Below are 18,352 nucleotides of genomic sequence, written 5' to 3'. Positions count from 1 at the left end.
GCACACACACAGGTAAGAAAAACAAGTGCAAGTGCGTTCAGAGTGCCCAGGTAAATTTCAGCCCATTAGCGGATGTTCAGTGGAGCGGGAACTCTTAAACCCACAAAAATGAATCAGTGCCCCATCTCGCCCCTCTCGTTGCCTGATCAAGTTCAGGCCTGCCCCGGGGGGATGAAAAGTCACGGAGGGAAGCGTCGAGTCACTGATCACTTAGCGAGGCTCAGGAGAAGTGCACGTTTCCTGGAAGACTGAAGGTGGTGGTGGCGGAGGTCGTGGTGGTGGAAGGCTGTTGGTAGTGGGGGTAATGGTGGTAATGGTAGTGGTGTTGCACTGTTGCCAGACTGTCGTACTCAGAGCATAGTATTTATCGGTTTCTGACGCCTAACTATTGCCAAGAAACATCAGGAATTAACTATTTTAACGATAATTATAAGTGAATCTCCTTATTAGGGTCCACGAGGCAGTTTTTGGGTCGGATGTCGGTAAACATAAGAGGCTGCGTAAGACAATCTGGCAACGTTGGAATGCTGATTAATTTTATTGTTGTGGTAATTGTAGTGGCGATGGTGGTGGCGGTAGTGGTTGTTGTGTATTCGTAGTAGTAGCAATGATGGGGTATAGGGGTGATGGAAATGGTGATGGAAAGGTGTATGATGCTTATTGTTGTTGTGGTGGTGGTGGTGGTAATAGTGATGAGGTGGTGGTGGTGGTGGTGATAAGGTATTTTAGTAGTGGTGATCATAGTGGTGGCAGAGGGGATGTGGTGGTGATGGTGGTGGTAGCGGCGGTGGCCCTCCCAGCGTGCCTCATCCCGTAATATGTTGTCTTCTTTCATCCCCTCCCTTCTCTGTCGTGTTAGCTCCCCGACGCCCCCGCTGTGGCTCTCTGATGGTCACCCGACACCCGACACTCCCCGCTGATGCCGCCCGCCGCTCCCTCCATGCCGCCCCTGCTCCTTGACCCCTGCCAGCCATTCCCGTCACTCCCTAACGCTTCCTTATGATCCCGAGGCGCTCCCACAAACTCTTAAGGTCGTGGATGCCATTTGAAGCCTCTGTGATGTCTTTAAGCTTCTCTAGTCGCCTCCCAACGACCACAAACCCTTTTACAGCATATTTTAAGAATTCAGTGACAAATACGTAAGGTCATGGATGCCCTCTCAAGACTCCTTAACGTCCTTTTGCTTTCTGTGACGTCTTTCAGTTAACGAACACACAATTTAAACACTTTCTAGGTTTTCATGAACAATATCAGACGACTCCCTGGTGATCTTGAAGCCCTTCGATAATGAGTTATGGTTGTGGATATCCTCTCAGGACTCTTACGTGACCTTTAGATTCTGCAGACGTCTTTAAAGTACCGAAACACTCACACAGATACTTTCTACGGATTCACTGACAATACCAGACGACTCCCTGATGGTCTTAAAACCCTGTGATATTAAGTTATGGTTGTGGATACCCTCTCAAGACTCTTACGTGACCTTTAGATTCTGCAGACGTCTTTAAAGTACCGAAACACTCACACAGATACTTTCTACGGATTCACTGACAATACCAGACGACTCCCTGATGGTCTTAAAACCCTGTGATATTAAGTTATGGTTGTAGATACCCTCTCAAGACTCTAACGCGACCTTTAGATTCTGCAGACGTCTTTAAAGTACCGAAACACTCACACAGATACTTTCTACGGATTCACTGACAATACGAGACGACTCCCTGATGATCCTGAAATCCTTCGACAAAGAGTTAAGGTCGTGGAAACCCTTTGAAGGCTCCCTTATGTCTGTTAACCGTTCCAGACGACTGCTTAATGATCCTCCGCCAAAGAGTTAAGGTCGTGGACACTCTTTGAAACCTCCCTTATGTCTTTTAACCTCTCCTCCTTTAAGAGAGAGGTCGAAACTTTTCCCAAACACTTTCCTATAGACTTCGTAACAATACCTAACGCCCCACCCACACTCACCCCCCCGCTGACGCCGACTCACCACAGTTCCCTGACATACCGCTAGGGGGATCAAGGGCCTGTGTTGCGACGCTCACATTCCTCAAGGCATTCCCAGCCGCGCGCAGTAAAAACTCAACACCATCTATCAGTTGAGTGGAGCGAGTAAGAAAGAGAAATAACGAGAAGGAAAAAGATTGCAGGATGGATGGATGGAGAAGAAAGTGAAGAGTGAAAGGAAGGAGGGAGAGTGTGTGCTTGATGTGAATGGAGTCATGGAAAGTGTACTGACCCTTGAGTTTTTAAAGGAGAGTTAAAAAAAGAGAGAAAAATAAGATAGCATCGGAGGAGGAGCACAGAACGAAGCAACGGACGCTATCTCAGACACGATGAAGAAAACGGAACATGGAGGAGCCCAAAGGAGGGATAAAGGAAAGGGGGACTGACCTCTTCTCCTCACAGGGAGGGATAGAAGGAATACCAGCCGTTTAGGTCTGGAGGGGGGGCATTATTCTCATCCTCTTTTCACAAGGGGGAGGAAGAGAAGAGCGAGATAGAAGTAAATCACACGGCAGTTGGCGAAGAAAGGAGTGGAGGCAAGAGGGAAAAATAGAGCCGTGCATGCAAGAGGCGAAAGAAGAGCTAATAACGTTTGAAAGCAGGAAATGGAGAGATAAAAGAACATAGAACATACGTAATTGGTTGTTCTGAAAGTGGGGAGGGGGGAGGGGGGAGGCATAAGGAACCGTCTTAAGAAGGAGGAGTGGAAGAAAACAGAAGTGCTAAAGGAGGAGAGGTAAGGAAAAGAAGGAACTGAGGAAACTCGAGAAGAGAAAACATAATGGAAGAAGAAGAAGAAATACGTGATGGAGTGAGTTGAAATGTAATGATATAATGACTCTCTCTCTCTCTCTCTCTCTCTCTCTCTCGCTACTGTATGCCTCCTAACGGGTCTCCCTACGCTGCTGTCGCCTCAGAGTTTGCTTGGCACACAACTATTTTCAGAAGAGCAAAAAGTGACTGTAATATTAGAGCTTCGAGTACACAGGAGCGTGAGTAAAAATGTCATAGAGAGAGAAAGGGAGAAAGGATGAAGGTAAGAGAGAGAGAGAGAGAAATATATATATAAAATGAAAGTCGACAGCGGGGTTTACATTCTTCAGACATTGCGACGGGAGGAAGGGGGGGGGGGGGGATGGAGGTGGGGAAGGGAGGGAGGGAAAACGAATACAATAACCATTACATAACATCAAACACCAATAGCTTAATCTCATCCCTCGTCGCCAACACCAAAGAAGACGCAACACACGGAGGGCCGGACCATTCAATGCCTCTGAAGGGACGGAGATTGAATCCAGCACCCATCCTTGCAACACGCCTCTCACTCTCACACACACACACACACACCTATTCACGTCGCCGCCCACTCCCTCTTCTCACGTCGCCTGCCTGGTTCCCCCTCTCACCGCCCCTCTTTGTGACGCTCTCCTGGTACGGCGTCAAGGGTGAGAAGGGGAGAATGCTGGGAGAGATTGCGCGTCAGAAGGAAGGAGAGGTGATGAAGAGGAGTCAAGGGAGAAAAGGGGCATTTGGCTATTTCGGTAAGATTCTTGAGGCGCCGAAGGAATTGAAGGGATAGTAATATGCGGCGTCAAAGGTGAGAATGTGAGAATGCCGCGAGATAGTGTGCGTCAGAGGGAAGGAGAGGTGATGAAGAGGAATCAGGGGGGAAAAAAGGCATTTGGCTATTTCGGTAAAAGTTGGTGCAGTCATATACGCCGTCAAGAGGGAGAGTGATAGCGCTGTAGAAGACTGAGGGTCGGAAGGAAGGCGAGAGGTGATAAAGAGGAACCAGGAGAAAAGGGCATTTGGTGATCTAGGCAAATGCTTGGTGCGGCGCCGTAGGAAAGAAGGAAGGGATGATACTGGGAAAATTGCACATCAGAGGGAGGGACAGGTGGAAGAAGCGAGTGGACAAAAGGGTGTAAGGACCAAAGGGAATATGCCGATGATGGGACGGAAAGGCTTGGCGGGAGGAAGGACAGAAATGCTGATGAAGAATGATTTGGGAAAGAAATGACTTGAGTACTTGAGAAACGAAAGAAACTAAAGTGAATAAGAGAAGCCTGGAAAGAGTATAATATGAACGATATGGCGAAAACAGAAAGAACAGAAGAATAAGACAAAATACATGAAAAAAAAACAAAGAGGAATGTAAAGGAAATTTAAAAAAGGAGTAAAACACAGATGATGGTGGAAAGAAAGGAAAGGAGAGAGACCGAGGGAGAGAGAAACTGAGGGGGAGAGAAAGAACAACTTCAACCTGTGCAATATTGGAGGAAGAGGAAAAGGAGGAGGAAGAGGAGGAGGAGACATCGTGACCTCTACTCTAAAATCCATCAAAGTAACTGTTACCTCCATCCCTCCTCCCCCCTCCCAAAGATAGAGGGGAATGGAGGAACACATGAAGGAGGAGGAGGAGGAGGAGAGAGGGAAGCAGGGAGGGGAAGAAGGGTAAAAAGAGCAGGAGGGAGTGGTTGAGAGGAGGAAGTATGCAGGGAGAGGAGGAGGCAGTATGCAGGGGGAGAAGGGAGGAAGGAGGGGAGAGAGGGTAAAAAAGAAAGGGAAGGAAAAGTTTAAAAGGAAGGTGACCGGAGGGAGGGAGGGAGAGTGGGTAAAGGGAGGAGGAGGAGGAGGAGGAAAGGGGGGACTGCGATAAGATAACGTTGATTTAATGGAAAAAATTGGGCAAAGATAAAGTGGAAAAAGAAAGAAAGAGCAAGAAGGCGAGGCTGAGAAGGCGATAAGAGGGATGGAAGAAGGAGATTTAGGAGAGGGAGAGACGTGCAGGGGAGGAACGAAAAGAAGAGAAAAAAGCAAGAAACGGACAGAAAAAGAGAAAAAAACTGCAATATAAGATGAAATTAAAGAAAAGATATGAGTTGCAATTCACCGCCAATCAATCACAGCGCAAGATGGAAAAAAAAAATGAAGCAGTGAAATAAAACAAAAATGAAGGACGAAGAGGAACAAAACTAAAGGGCGAAGAAAAATTAGAAGCGGACAGAAGAGAGAAAAAAAAAACTACAATGAAATATATAATGAAGATAAAATAAAAAAGTTGCAATTCTCCTCAAATCAATCCCAAAACAAGATAAAAATAAGTGAAAAAGTAGAGAGAAGAAAGTGAACGATGAGGAACAAAAATAAAAGAAAGTAAACCAACTGCACTGAGGAGGAGGAGGAGAAGGGAAGAGGGAGAAGGAAGGAGAGGAAAGCGGAGGATGGAGGTAAGGTTGCGTTAAAAAGCGGAGGAAAAACGAGCAAGAGAAGACTGGTGAAACGAAGAGGAAACTGAGGAGGAGGAGGAGGAGGAAAGGAGGAGGAGGAGGCGAGGGAAGAGGAAGAGAAAGAGGGCAAAAGAGGGTCATATAAAAAGGGAAGGAAGAAGAGAGGGAGAAAATAAAGGGAGGAAGAAAATGAAAGAAGGAAAGACGGAGATAAAAAGAAAAGGAAGCAAGAAGGGTAGGAGTGACGGAGGATGGAAATGGGAGAGAAAAATGGGGAGGAAGGAGGGGGAGGGAAGTATGGGAGGAAGATGGGAGAGATGGAGGGAAGAAGAGACGAGAGAGCAAGGTGAGTGACCCAGAAGGCCGCCTCCTCCTCCTCCTCCTCCTCCTCCTCCTCCGCATTCCTCATCCCATCTACACATCATCTTCCATCTTATTCAACCGTTACAAGCATGATTTTTTACCTTATTTACCGGAAGCTGGTCTTTTTGCTCTCTTTTACTGATGATGATGGTAGTGGTGATGGCGGAGAGGGAGGAAACAGCTATACAAATAACATCAACGGAACTCATTATTACACTCAAACGCTGCAAACAACACTCCTTAAAACGCATCAGTACAGGTAAACATCAAAGAAAGCACCAATCCATCCACCAATCAAATCCATCAATGCACTCAAGTCACAGAATGAATAATCGTTACCAAAAATTTCCCACGGCGCCGAATACCAAAGTTTCCCCTGCCGTTGGTATTCTTTCCCATAGCGGCCCCGTTTTCCTTTATGCCTCCCCGGTGTTGGAGGGCCCCTGCGGCGGAAGTGGGAGGGAGGGAGGTTGTCGAGGGTAGGGGGAGGAGAAGGCAGGGGAGAGTGCAGGAAGGAAGGGAAGAGGAAGGAAGGTAGAGAGGGACTGTGGGGGTGGAGAGGAATGGGGAGTGGTAAGGAGAGGTAGAGAAAAGAGTGGAGAGATGGAGAGAAGGGTCATTGGGGATATGGAGAAAGGGGAAAGGGAGGAGTAGAGGGGAAGAGCAGGAGGGAAGGAAGATAGGGCTAAAGGAGAGGGGAGAATGAAGTGAAGGAGACGGGGGGGGGGGGAGGAGGGATGAACAGGAAGAGAGGGGAGAAAAGGAGGAGGAAGGAAGGAAGATAGAACGAAAGAAGAGAGACGGAGGACGAGGAGGGGGGAATAAACGAAGGGGAGGGAGGAGAAGGGAGGGTAGAACAGGAAGAGGGGGAGGAGGAAGGCAAGTTACAAAGTTAGCACCTTATTCTTCCCTCCCTGACGGCGTGGGAGCACCTGCGCGGCTCCGGTAATTAATAGATGGATCAAGGAGGTGAATCGGGCAGGTGAGGCGGGCTAATGCGGGCCCTTACCTGTGTTACCTGAGCCTAGGCGTCGTAAATAAAGTTTCCCTGACGCGGGTTTTCTCTCTCGCGGCTTTCCCTTCCCACATCCTCCTTTCTGCCCTACTCTTCACGTAACCTTTTCCCTGCTTTTTTTTTTTGTTTTACCTTTTTTTTAACTTTCTTCCTCAGCATTTTTCTATATAGCCCATCTTCAAGCCTCCTCCATCTCCATTTCCGCATCCTCCTTTCTCCCCTCATCTTCACGTAACCTTATCTCTCTCTCCTCTCTATCTTGCTTATCTCCATCTTTTTCAGCTCTCTTTCTCTCCATATTTTTCTCCCTCGCTTACCTTTAAACCTCAATCATCTCCATCTCTATCTCCATATAATTCTTTCTGCTCTACTCTTCTCGTAGCCTTTTATCTCTTCTTTTTATTAACTTTCTTCAACGTCATTCTCTCTTGCCCAATTTCAAACCTCTTTCATCTCCATCTCCTTTCCTCATGTTTTCGTTTCTGCCCTACTCTCTTCTCTCGTGGTATCATCTCTCCTCTTCCTTAGCAATTTTCTCCCTTTTTATCTCTCCCTATCTCTCTCTCCATCACAATCTCTACTGCTATTACTATTTCTTTCCTCTCTCTCTGCCACTTTCATCATCGCATCCTCAACTTTCTCCAGCAGTTATTTACGTTATCCCAATCACCCGTCGTCTCCTATTATATTCCACTGAAAACCTGCACCACCACCACCACTACCACCACCGCCACCACCGCCACCACTAGCTTCACCTTAGCCAACCTACCTCACCTCCCTCCTCCTCCTCATTATTAGCGCCGCCATTAATATTCTCCATCTCCTCCTTTACATTAATGAACACGAAGACATCATCATCATCCTCTTTTTTTCTCCCTTCCCTCCTCTTCCTCTTCTAGCTCCTCTTCTCCGTTAATGGGCCGATGGAGAAATTGAGTATAATCAGATATGCACACTCGACATTTTAATTTTCGAGTATTTTATCTTTCCATCACCTTCATACTAATTGTGGACGCAGGTACATGTAAATTCCTGCGTCTTCATCTTGATTCTAGTATTCTAACGCATATCTTGGGTGCACGTCTCTGTTTCTATGTCTGTCTGTCTGTCTGTCTTTTTTACCTGTCCATCTATTTATCTATCTATATTCTCATTTCTGGAAGCGTTGAGGTTTTGGATGTATTGATCAGCTTGTATTATTTGTTTGCCGACCACGGATCACCAGGCAGGGAGGGAGGAAGAGGGAGGAAAAGAGGGAGGCATGGATAGCGGGAGGAATGGCGACAGTGAAGGAAGGCTGAGTGGGTAATGAGGGAGGGAATGACGGAGGGAAGGAGAGGAGGGACAGAAGGAATGAGGGAAAAAGTACTCAATAGCTCGAGACAAAACAAGACAACAGTGACGGTGACGAAAAAGAGATAGAGAGGAAATGAAGAGACAAATACCAAGGATCGTTGAATCAATTAAGAAAGAATATCATAACAAAAAAAACAATAACAAATAATAATAACAAAGAAAATAGTAATAACGGGCATCATAAACGACCATAAAATCATTAAAAAAAAATCAAACAGCGTAAAACCCCCAAACAAGTTGCAAGAGAATGTCGTAAGAGAGGAAGTGGAGGAGAATCAGTAAAAATAAAAGCAAAAATAATGATAAACTGGAAGGGCAAGCAAAAGAAGATGCACTATGACACAGGGCGACAGGGTGGAGGAGGGCAGGGAGACAGGGAGATAAGAAACAGGTATGCGTGGAGGCAAGGTAAAGAGAAGGGCCTTGCGTGGAGGGAGAGAGAGAGATAAAGCGTCAGGTAGATGGGAAGGAGGAGGAGGAGGAGGAGGAGAGGAGGAAGAGGGGAGGAATGATGCCAAGAAATGCTCGTGTGTTGAGAAGTGTTGCGGTCGACGAAGTTATGATGTTGTTCTTACGGTCACAGGTAAAGGTTATGAGGTGCGCAGGTGTGTGTGTGTGTGTGTGTGTGTGAGAGAGAGAGAGAGAGAGAGAGAGAGAGAGAGAGAGAGAGAGAGAGAGAGAGAGAGAGAGAGAGAGAGAGAGAGAGAGAGAGAGTGAGAGAGAGAGAGAGAGAGAGAGAGAGAGAGAGAGAGAGAGAGAGAGAGAGAGAGAGAGAGAGAGAGAGAGAGAGAGAGAGAGAGAGAGAGAGAGAGAGAGAGAGAGAGAGAGAGAGAGAGAGAGAGAGAGAGAGAGATCTAGTGTGTGTGTGTGTGTGTGTGTGTGTGTGTGTGTGTGTGTGTGTGTGTGTGTGTGTGTGTGTGTGTGTGCGCGCCGTTCTGGACACACTGCTAATAATGGAGAAGCGTCGCGTAAGTCTGTGTGTGAGCGGCATACATGAAAAGCCGTCCTGTGTATTGTGCTGGACGCCACGCTGTGAGGGGTGTGCGTGTGTGTGTGCGTGTGCAGTGCGTGTGTGTATGTGTGTGTGTGTGTTTGTGTGTGTGGGTATGTGTGTGTGTGCATGCCATCCTATCATCCTGTTCATGTCATAATTCCGGTATATATATATTTCGTCTAGTCTCCTTTCAATTAATCTATCGTCTCATCTAGTCTCGTCTCGTCTCCCTTCGCCTCGTGTCTTCCTCGTGCTGTGTCTCGGGTCAGGGCCTCGGGTGGGGTGTGGGCGTGTGGTGGGGAGGCAGGCGGGGCAGGCGGGGCAGGCAGGCACGGCCGCGCGACCCTCCAACCCCGGCGTCCAAGGGGAATGCTAAGTCGTTTTAAAAGGTGAAAATTAAACCAGATCGCCTGAAACCTGGACGTGATGGCGAATACTGACCTAACATTCCCTCCCTCTCTCCCTCCCTTCCTTCCTTCTCTCCACCTGTTGATCTCTTTCTCTCTTTCACTTACTCCCCTCCTCTTTGCCTTCATTCCACCTTACTTCACTCGTTTACCTATCTACTCACCTACCTACCTATACCCACTTATCCACCTACACACCGCGGGCACACACATACACTGGCAACACAATGTACTACCAAAGGAAGCAACAAACAATATAAGCACCATTACAACAAGAACGCGTCTTTCGGGTTAAAATTCACCTTCAGAAACCCAAGAGGAGGAGGAGGAGGAGGAGCTAACGGAGGCGCCAAAGTCATATTGAATTTCCAGGGAATTCACAACAGCCAGGATGAAGGGGCGTGCAGGGACGGTGGGGAAGGGAGCAAGAGGGGATGTGAAGGGAAGCGAACGAGGGGGAAAGGGGGGGAGGTCTGAAGGATGGAAGGGTGAAGAGAGGGCGGCTGAGAACGAGAGGACGGTGAGGGGAGAGGAAACCGGGATGACAAAAGAGAAAAGAGGGAAGGAAAGGAGATGAACATTACGAGTTGATGGAAAATTAAGGAAGAAGAACATACGGTGAAGGAACGGAGTGAAGAAGGTAATGCTGACGAGGGAAAGAATGAAGGGAACGAGGAAAGGCGATTAAGGGTAAATGGGTGTGTGTGAGAAAGGGGACGTGATGATGATGATGATGATGATGATGATGATGATGATGATGATGATGATGTTGTTGTTGTGAAGGGTTGAGAAGGGTTATGCTTGAGGTGATGGGAGTAAAGGAGAAAAATTAAGCTAGATTGTGAGACCGAGGAAGGAGAAGCGGGAAAGTCCAGTTCGATGGGAGAGCTTGTGAGAATCATAAAGAGGAAAGGAAAAGACTTGTGCCAGCTACCTTTTTTTATTCTTTTTTGTCGTTCTTATTCTTATCATTACATTTCGTTCGTTATTAATAGAAGCAGGGCCAGCAATAGATAATAAGTAAGTTGAGATGCTTTAGAAAATATGCAACTGAAACGAAATAAAATGGAAAAAAGAACGTGATTAAAAAAAGGTAAAAACGAAAACAAAGACAAGAGAAAGAAATGCAAGATAAAAACAAACCATAAAAGTAATAGAAAGACGAAGAGGAAGCGGACAGATGAAGAGAATAAATGCCAATAACCAATGAGAAAGGAAGAGACAGACGCATAACATGACACTTTTGAGGGATGGAAGAGGAAGAGGAGGAGGAGGAGAAGGAGGAGGAGGGGGAGGAGGAGGAGAAGGGGGGGGAGGAGGAGGAGGAGGGGGAGTAAAAGAACCGTTCCGGGGCCTGGGATTGATGGTATCGTGTGCCCGCATCAATCACACACACAGACGGCCGGAGGGAGTGAAGCAACGCTCTCTTCGTTTGCTGGGACATGCGCCGAAGAGTTTATTTATGCTTGGATGCGAGAGGCGGGAGGGAGGGAGGGAGGATGGGTATGGAAGCGGGAGGAGGAAGGGGGAAAGAGAGGGAGGCAGTAAGTAAGGGCGAGAGGTAGAAAAGGTGAAAGAAAGATAGCGAGGAAGGAAAGAAGAAAGGAGAAATGGAGAATGGAACGAATGGAGAGGGAAGAGGAAAGGAGAAAGGAAGGGCGAGAGGGAAAAAGGGTGAAAGGAAGGGAGAGAAGGAGGAATGAAAGAAGAAGGGAAATGAGAAAGGGAGAATGGAACGAACGGAGAGGGAAGAGGGAAGGAGAAAGGAAGGGCGAGAGGGAAAAGGGGTGAAAGGAAGGGAGAAAGGGGCAAAATTAATGAGAGGGTAAAATTAAGAGAGAAAGATACCAACCATTGATCAGTTATTATTCTGCTTTTGTTGTTGTTGTTGTTGTTGTTGTTGTTGTTGTTTTAGTTCTTCCTAAAAGTTTGGTTTAGCAGAATATGAATTTTTCAGGTTAAATATGAAGGTATACTCTCTCTCTCTCTCTCTCTCTCATGGCCTAATTCTCATCCCTTATCTCAACATCATAACTAACGGTGGCGAGCATCTTCACTCCGACCCCCGCTAGACGCCCGATCCAACCCCGACCAGTGCCCCGTCCTCCTTCCACCCACCTCTCTCCACCCGCCCTCACCCCAGCGATCCCTCCGCCCTCTCTCCTGCGCGACCTTTGAGAGACATCGTAAACAGCCTTTGTGGAGTGGGACGGACGGCCAATTCTGCACTTTAAACCGGAGTGAATGGGCCTATGCGGGATCGTCGGAGGCGGGGCAAAACAAAACTGGTCGGTTGGAGACGGCGCATCGAGAGCCTCAAGAGGACTCGTGTAGGTGTTCCCTCTTCATAAGCTGATTTAACGAGAGCTTACACGCGAATGGGAGAGTTATTTTACCGAGCAGGAGGAGGAGGAGGAGGAGGAGGAGAGAGAGAGAGGTATACTATTGTCTTGTTTTGTTGAGAACCTGTTGGAGGGATCGAGGGAAGGGAGAGGGATGAGAGAGAGAGACGTGAGGAGGAGAGTTTATGTGGAGCGAGGACTGAGGAAGAGTGAGGTGACCTGCCTATGGGAAAGAGGAGGAATGGAGGAAAGAAGAGAGATGAAGGAGGAAAAGGAGAAAGAAACGTGGAAGGTGAGAGAAGTAAAAAGACCTCTGACGAAAGGAGTCCAGCTGCGAGGAAGGATGGAGGAATGATGAAAGATGGAGGGGTGGAGGAAGGAGGGAGAGAAACACGAGGGTGAGAATAGAGGAAAGGCGTCAAAAGAAAGGAGTCAAGGTGAGTCTTACGGTTCTGCAGGAGCTCGAAAATGTCTACAGAGAATCGTGAGTCCTGAATAGATGAGTGTTTTATTCTCTCTCTCTCTCACTAAGGTCAAGAATGTGTTATTTAGGTCAAAACAACAAAGACCAAGTTCAAGAATAACCTCAGAGCCACTTTTTTTTTTTTAAACGAAGAGAAAAAAGCTTGTCATGAATAAAACACACACACACACACACACACACACACACACACACACACACACACACACACACACACACACACACCTAATACTGCTTAACATTACTTAAAACTCTTTATTTGACTCCTTGTGACAATATTCTTTTACCTTTGTTTTTCCTTTTAATTCTTCCACACCTCTTGACTGCCAGCTTCCTCAACCTTTCCTTCCTCCTCCTCCTCCTCCTCCTCCTCCTCCTCCTCCTTCCTTCCATACCTCAAGGCCACCACAGACGTCTTAATTATCACCTTTTCTCACCTTTAGCCACACTTGGTCAATGGGCGCCGCTACCTGTCCTCCTCCTCCTGCTCCTCCTCCTCCTCCTCCTCCTCCTCCTCGCCGTCTTCCCAGTGTGAGGTCTCTTTCGGTAATTCCATTTGCTGTTTGCTTAATGGGTGTGATGGGGTGATTTATGGTTATGGGTGTGGTGGTGGTGGAGGTGGTGGTGGTGGGTGTGGTGGTGGTGGAAATGACCGAAAGGGGATGAATTTTGAGGTGATGAAGATAGTGATGATAGAGGTGGTGGTGGTGGTGAAAAATTGGCTCTGGTGGTGGATTTGAATGGTTTACTTCTTGTTGTTGTTATTGTTGTTGTTGCTTTTGTTGCCTTATATTTTGCTATTGATGTTCTTTGATGTGGTAATGGTGGTGTAAATTCTATTGTGTCTGTTATTGTTGTTGTCGCTATTGATGTCCTATGATGTATATACTGATGTGGTAAGACGTTCCCAGTGGTTGTTGTTGTTGTTCTTGCTGTTGCTGTTGCTATTGTTTCTGCCGCTGTCATTACTACTGATAGCTGAGATAATTATTGGCGGGTTCTAAATGCGATGACGAAGGGGACAGGTGATAACAGTGGAGAGACGAGTGAAAGGCTGAAGCGAGTAAAAGTAAATAAGAAAGTTGATGATAATAACGAAAATAAATACACTAATCAACTCTGACTCGGCAGGAAATAACACACCTGACGACCATTAAAGTAACGCCGAGGATGACGATGACGGAGGAACTTATTTTCGAGGTGGTGGTGGTGGTGGTGGTGGTAGTGGTGGTGGTGATAGCGACCGTTATTCCCAACACATCAAGGGGAGGAAAGGGAGCAGAGAGCCACACCTGCACACACACACACACACACACACACACACACACACACACACACACACACACACACACACACACACACACACACACACACACACACACTTCAAAACATTTATAAAGAGTTACATACAAGTGTATATGAAAAGTAAAACAAAAAAAAATATATGCATTGATTATCTGTTCGGTAGAAAAGTGAATAAAAGAATGAATAAATAATGAAGTACGTAAAAACAACACATAAAACACATATACAAATAGATAAAATTGCCAATCGATGCCAAGACAGATTTAGATAGACATAGAGAGAAAGCGAAAAAAAGACAGATAGGCAAACATATAGACTTACATAGAGACATACAGACAAACACAATCACCAGACAGGATTTACAGCGCCAAACAGGTTGGTTATGTTGATAAACCTGAGATGAAAAAAAAGGAAATCAATATATTGGCATAACAGTAAGTCCTGGAGAGAGAGAGAGAGAGAGAGAGAGAGAGAGAGAGAGAGAGAGAGAGAGAGAGAGAGAGAGAGAGAGAGAGAGAGAGAGAGAATAAAGATAAAAACTAAGAGAAATAATGAGAGAAAATGAATATATGCGACGAACACCTCTAATAAATACAGCAATATTCAGCCCTGTGTCGGAATCCCTCTCCCTCTTCCTCTCCCTCTCCCTCTCCCTATCTCTCCCTCTCCCCCTCGCCCGTCGCTCCCACGCCAGCAGCCTCCACATTGTGTCTGGATGCCGCTGGACCCGACGTTCGTTACCCGTGCAGCTGCTCCCGCCAGCACGTGCCTCCCCTCGCGCGCGCCGTGACGTCACAAGCGTTCAGAGTCCCATACGAGGCTCCGAAAACTAACTGTACTTCCATATAAACGATTCGATTCTGGTGTTGCAGTTATGGAATGGAAAGGAGGGGGTTGTAGCTGGGTTGTGAAGGTGATGCGGTGTTGCTGTGATGAGTTATGGCGTTGTGGGGACGTGGGGGACGAGAACGAGAGGGGAATCGGACGAGGGCAGCCGCGGGGGCTTTGAACAGTATGGATCGGTTTTGGGCGGGTGGCGCGGGAAACCTCTCCGCCTTTCAGTATGGTCTGGAGGCGAGGGGCGAGAGGAACCGGAGGAGCAGCAGCTGACGGACGGACGGACTTCAAGCAGCCACCCACTTAGCGCGCGGATAGAGAGAGTGCTTGTGCGTGCGGTAATCTGTGTGTTTTCCCTTCAACCACAAGACCGCAACAACTAACAGTGGTGGTGCATCTGGTTTCAAGCTTCCCCGCAAACAAGGATACACAGGGACAGGCGAAGTGATAAGTGACGAGGAAAGATTTTGAATGGAAAGATAAGTTCGTGTCGTCACTGGTATACGTGAGTGTGTCTGGGAACTATAACATGACATCCACAGAGGAATGAGTCTTCGGAAAGATGCGGGACTTCCCTTCGGCAGTGTTCAAATGGATCCAGGTAAGGAGTTTTCCATGTCGCCTCGAGGTTGTCCCCGTTGCATGCCACGGCAATGAGGCTGACCCCCCACCCCCTTAGTTCTTACAACCACCGCCTTTTCCTTCCCCTACCCACCCCTTCCCGCCCCCTTCCCGCTCACCACTCTGGATGGGGAGGAGCGCTGAGTGGTGAGCCGTGTCCCTTGCCCTATTGTTGCAAACGGCAGGGCAATGGGGGCACCAGAGAGCAACGGCAACACCAACATCAGGGTCGCCTCGTCCCTCCATGCTTGCCCGCCTTGTGTGCTGAGAGTGAAAGTCGAGGTCCAGGGATGGGTTATCTAGACGACCCCTTGGCGACCCGACGGCACAGAACGACAGCTTGGGTTTAATACACGTTTGTCTTTGTAGCATGGGAGATAGAAAGAGAATGGTGTTAGTGATTACGGTACTGGGGAATAAGTATGGTGTGATGGATGCGGCGAAGGGAGGAAGAGGACGTGATGGGGTTGTGTTAGTGGGAGGGAGTGAAGAATGGTGGTACAAGTAGCGACATGACGATGGCATTGCCGGTAATCATCATAATGGCGGCGATGGCAGTAAGATATAGTGGCAGACCAGTAATGCGGTAAAAAATAGGGGAAGAGGAGGATGTGACAAGAATGATAAGCGCAAAGGCAGGGCAGCATCCAGGCAGGGCGTTCACCGTGACCAGGCAACTCTTCGTCAGGACAGAAATCGATGCAAATTTTAGGTCGCCTTCACTCCCTCGCTCATCATCCACAGCAAAAAATTAGGACTCGCTTTCAGGCGTTTCCATTTTTCAAGCGAATCCCAACTCTCAAGTGATACTGTTACCCTGCGTCGCGCGCCCACCGCGGTGCACCAAATATCACTGAATCTTTCTTATATACAGAGAGAATAAACATATGCGGTATACCTTGAGTTTCTAGATTATTATCTTGAATATCAAGTCACGCACAGCTAACATATGCAACGTAAAAATTCTAATACGAACCAAACACTACGAAAATTTGTGAACTTTAGGAAAAGGTTAAATAAAGGCCTTCGTTGCCCTTACTTATTCTTATGCAGAGATATTGCCACATGAAAAAAGAATGTGGTAATGTTATTCTCCCTCGTTATCGGTGTCATCGGCTGCACCCCATGACGTAAGAACCGCCTGCCCGCCACGCCCTGGCTTGCCTTTCTACGCCCTCCTGCATCTCCTTCCTCCCTTCCTCCGCCCTTTTCCTCCTGCTGCCGGACAGTGACATCTGTGCCGTGGACTCCCGCCGCGCCGTCCCCGAGTACGGACTCACGGCGAAGATCGAACTCGCCTTATGAGACTCGAGGTGATGTGTAGCTGCCCGGAAAGGCGCTGCTGCTCCGAGAAACTGTAGCGGCGGCAGGGACAGCAGCGCTCGGTCACTCCAGGATGGACTATCTCACGAATAAGCTGGATGAACGTCTTCCCCAATTAATACACGCATTATAACTCGCCAACACTTAATTAAGAGACGATCTGTGTAAGGGACGACATGAGGGAAGGTCAACGGATCGGCAGGGGATGGAGGAACTCTTCTTAGACGGGATTACGTTGGGCTCAGGCAACAGCCTTTACTGTCCCTCGGACGTGGAGGTCTCCAGACGCCTCCCTCTCCCACGAGGTTTACCCGAGGAAGCTATCAGATGCTGGTGGCTCGGCTGATGGCCCGTGACGACAACAAACAAGGCGCCCCGTGGACCCGCGAGGAGAGGTGAAGGTGGAGAGGGAAAAGAAAACGAAAGGAAGGCTGCAGGGATAAGAAATAAAATCCGGGATGACGAATTATCCTTGCCGAGATTTGAGCCATGCGTCACTAATCCCTTCCCGTCGCGGCCCGGACCAGGATAGCGGCGCCGCATTGTGTTTCGCTAATTAGCGCACTTTCTCCAGCGTGTCACCCCGCCGCAGTCCATCTCCGCCTCTGCACGCCATGCTTCTGGTGTACGAGCTGCCCCTTGTGTCTTATCTCCGTCGCTACGAGACAAATAAATCTGCCCAAAAGGGTACGTGTATTATTTCTGTTAACGAGTGTCTGTGCGGAGAAGGGGGAGGCGGGAAAGGGCCAGAGGAGACAGTAACTTGCGTCACCTTCATTAGAACTCAACCGCGGCGTCAAGACTGCAATCTCCAGACCGTTTTCTTTCCCCTAACATTGAACCACTCTGTAAAAAAGGAAAACGGGAATGCCAAAGGGTGAACTGAGGTGAAAGTCAACCGCAGGGAGTGAATAATACATTCCCCCTAACACTCTCCCTCCTCATTGAAAGAGTACTCCGCCAAACCACACTAACCACGGTGCTTCTACTCCCCCCTCTATCCTCTCGTCTCCTGCTCCCTGTCCGGCCATACATTCATTTCCTCTCGGCAGCTTAAGATGACTCTCGACAAACAAGACCCGACATAATTGATCAGATTAGTGTTTGGGGTGAGTGGTTGTAGGAGGCTCACAAATCCTACGGGACATCTTGGACAGGTACAGACACGTGGGAGGAGGAAAACAGAGGATGGAAGAGAAACCAGGAGGGAGAGGAAAAAGGGAAGAGACATGGGAGAGGGAGAGAAAAAAATAAAAGGAAGAGACGTAGGAGAGGGAAAGGAAGAAGGATGAGAAGAAGAAAAGGAAGTCAGGTGAAGGTGGAGAGGGATGGAGAGAGGGAGCAGGATAAAAGGAGAGGAAGAGGAAGGGAGTCAGGTAAAGGAGGAGAGGGATAGAAGCAACAGAATAGAGCCAAGACAGAAACGAGGAAAGAGGAAGGAAACCAAGAGGAGGATAATTAAAAGGATAAGACTTAGGAAGAGAAGAAGCAGGATAAAAGGAAGAAGGAAGGAAATGGAAAAGTGAGTCAGGTGAAGAAGAAGCAGGATAAGAGGAAAGGGGCAGGAAGAGGAAGAAAAAAGAGAACGGAGTCAAGAGAGTTTAAAGAGGGATAGAAACAAAAGAAGAGGTGGGAGGAGAGGAAGGACGGAAGGGTGGACAGAAGGCGAGGACTGCTGTAGGGGCGGCAGGAGGTTAGGGAGGCGTCGCAGGACACTCTAATCACGCCCCCCAAGTGTCGTAAACTCGGCCCCGTCTGTGGCTGCCGCTCGACCTGGCCATAAAAAATAAGAAAATGTGAAAAAGGGAAAGAAAAGGGACGCGTCGAAAAAAATGGAAGAATGTTTACTCTGACCAGCGGCGGCGGAGCTTCATCCCAGCCTCGTAAAACTGGCGCCGACAATGCAATTATTACCGCATTTTTTCACCTGGCTGCATTCTCCTTTACTAAAACCCCCCCAAAACAAACCCACAACAATATATAAAGCTAAATCCAATCCCTTACCCCTACAACACGTCAGTTTAGCAAAACATCCCGTGGCGTGAACTTAGAAGGCGACTCAGGTAAAAAG

The 18,352-nt window shown here is 47.9% G+C and overlaps 1 protein-coding gene and 1 long non-coding RNA gene across 3 annotated transcripts in view; one reads left to right on the top strand and one right to left on the bottom strand.

The window, feature by feature from the left end:
* Nucleotides 1–18,352, bottom strand: part of LOC127004033 (uncharacterized) — a 200,395-nt gene that overhangs the window by 113,492 nt on the left and 68,551 nt on the right. The window lies entirely within an intron of this gene.
* The window catches only part of LOC127004030 (protein inscuteable homolog), a 130,578-nt gene that overhangs the window by 46,424 nt on the left and 65,802 nt on the right, over nucleotides 1–18,352 (top strand). Inside the window, exon 1 of one of the 2 annotated variants that reach the window (XM_050871258.1) lies at nucleotides 14,130–14,938. The exons of the other annotated variant lie outside the window; for it this stretch is intronic. Within the exon in view, the coding sequence (XP_050727215.1) occupies nucleotides 14,900–14,938 (39 nt within the window). The 5' untranslated portion in view covers nucleotides 14,130–14,899. Of the gene's footprint in view, nucleotides 1–14,129; nucleotides 14,939–18,352 lie in introns of those variants that run through there. 2 annotated transcript variants of the gene reach the window in all.

This window comes from Eriocheir sinensis, chromosome 27 (genome assembly GCF_024679095.1).
Source record: "Eriocheir sinensis breed Jianghai 21 chromosome 27, ASM2467909v1, whole genome shotgun sequence".
In the NCBI taxonomy this organism is placed as follows: domain Eukaryota; kingdom Metazoa; phylum Arthropoda; class Malacostraca; order Decapoda; family Varunidae; genus Eriocheir; species Eriocheir sinensis.
Note: the sequence above shows the minus strand (reverse complement) of the source record. Positions and strands in the feature narration are given on the sequence as shown.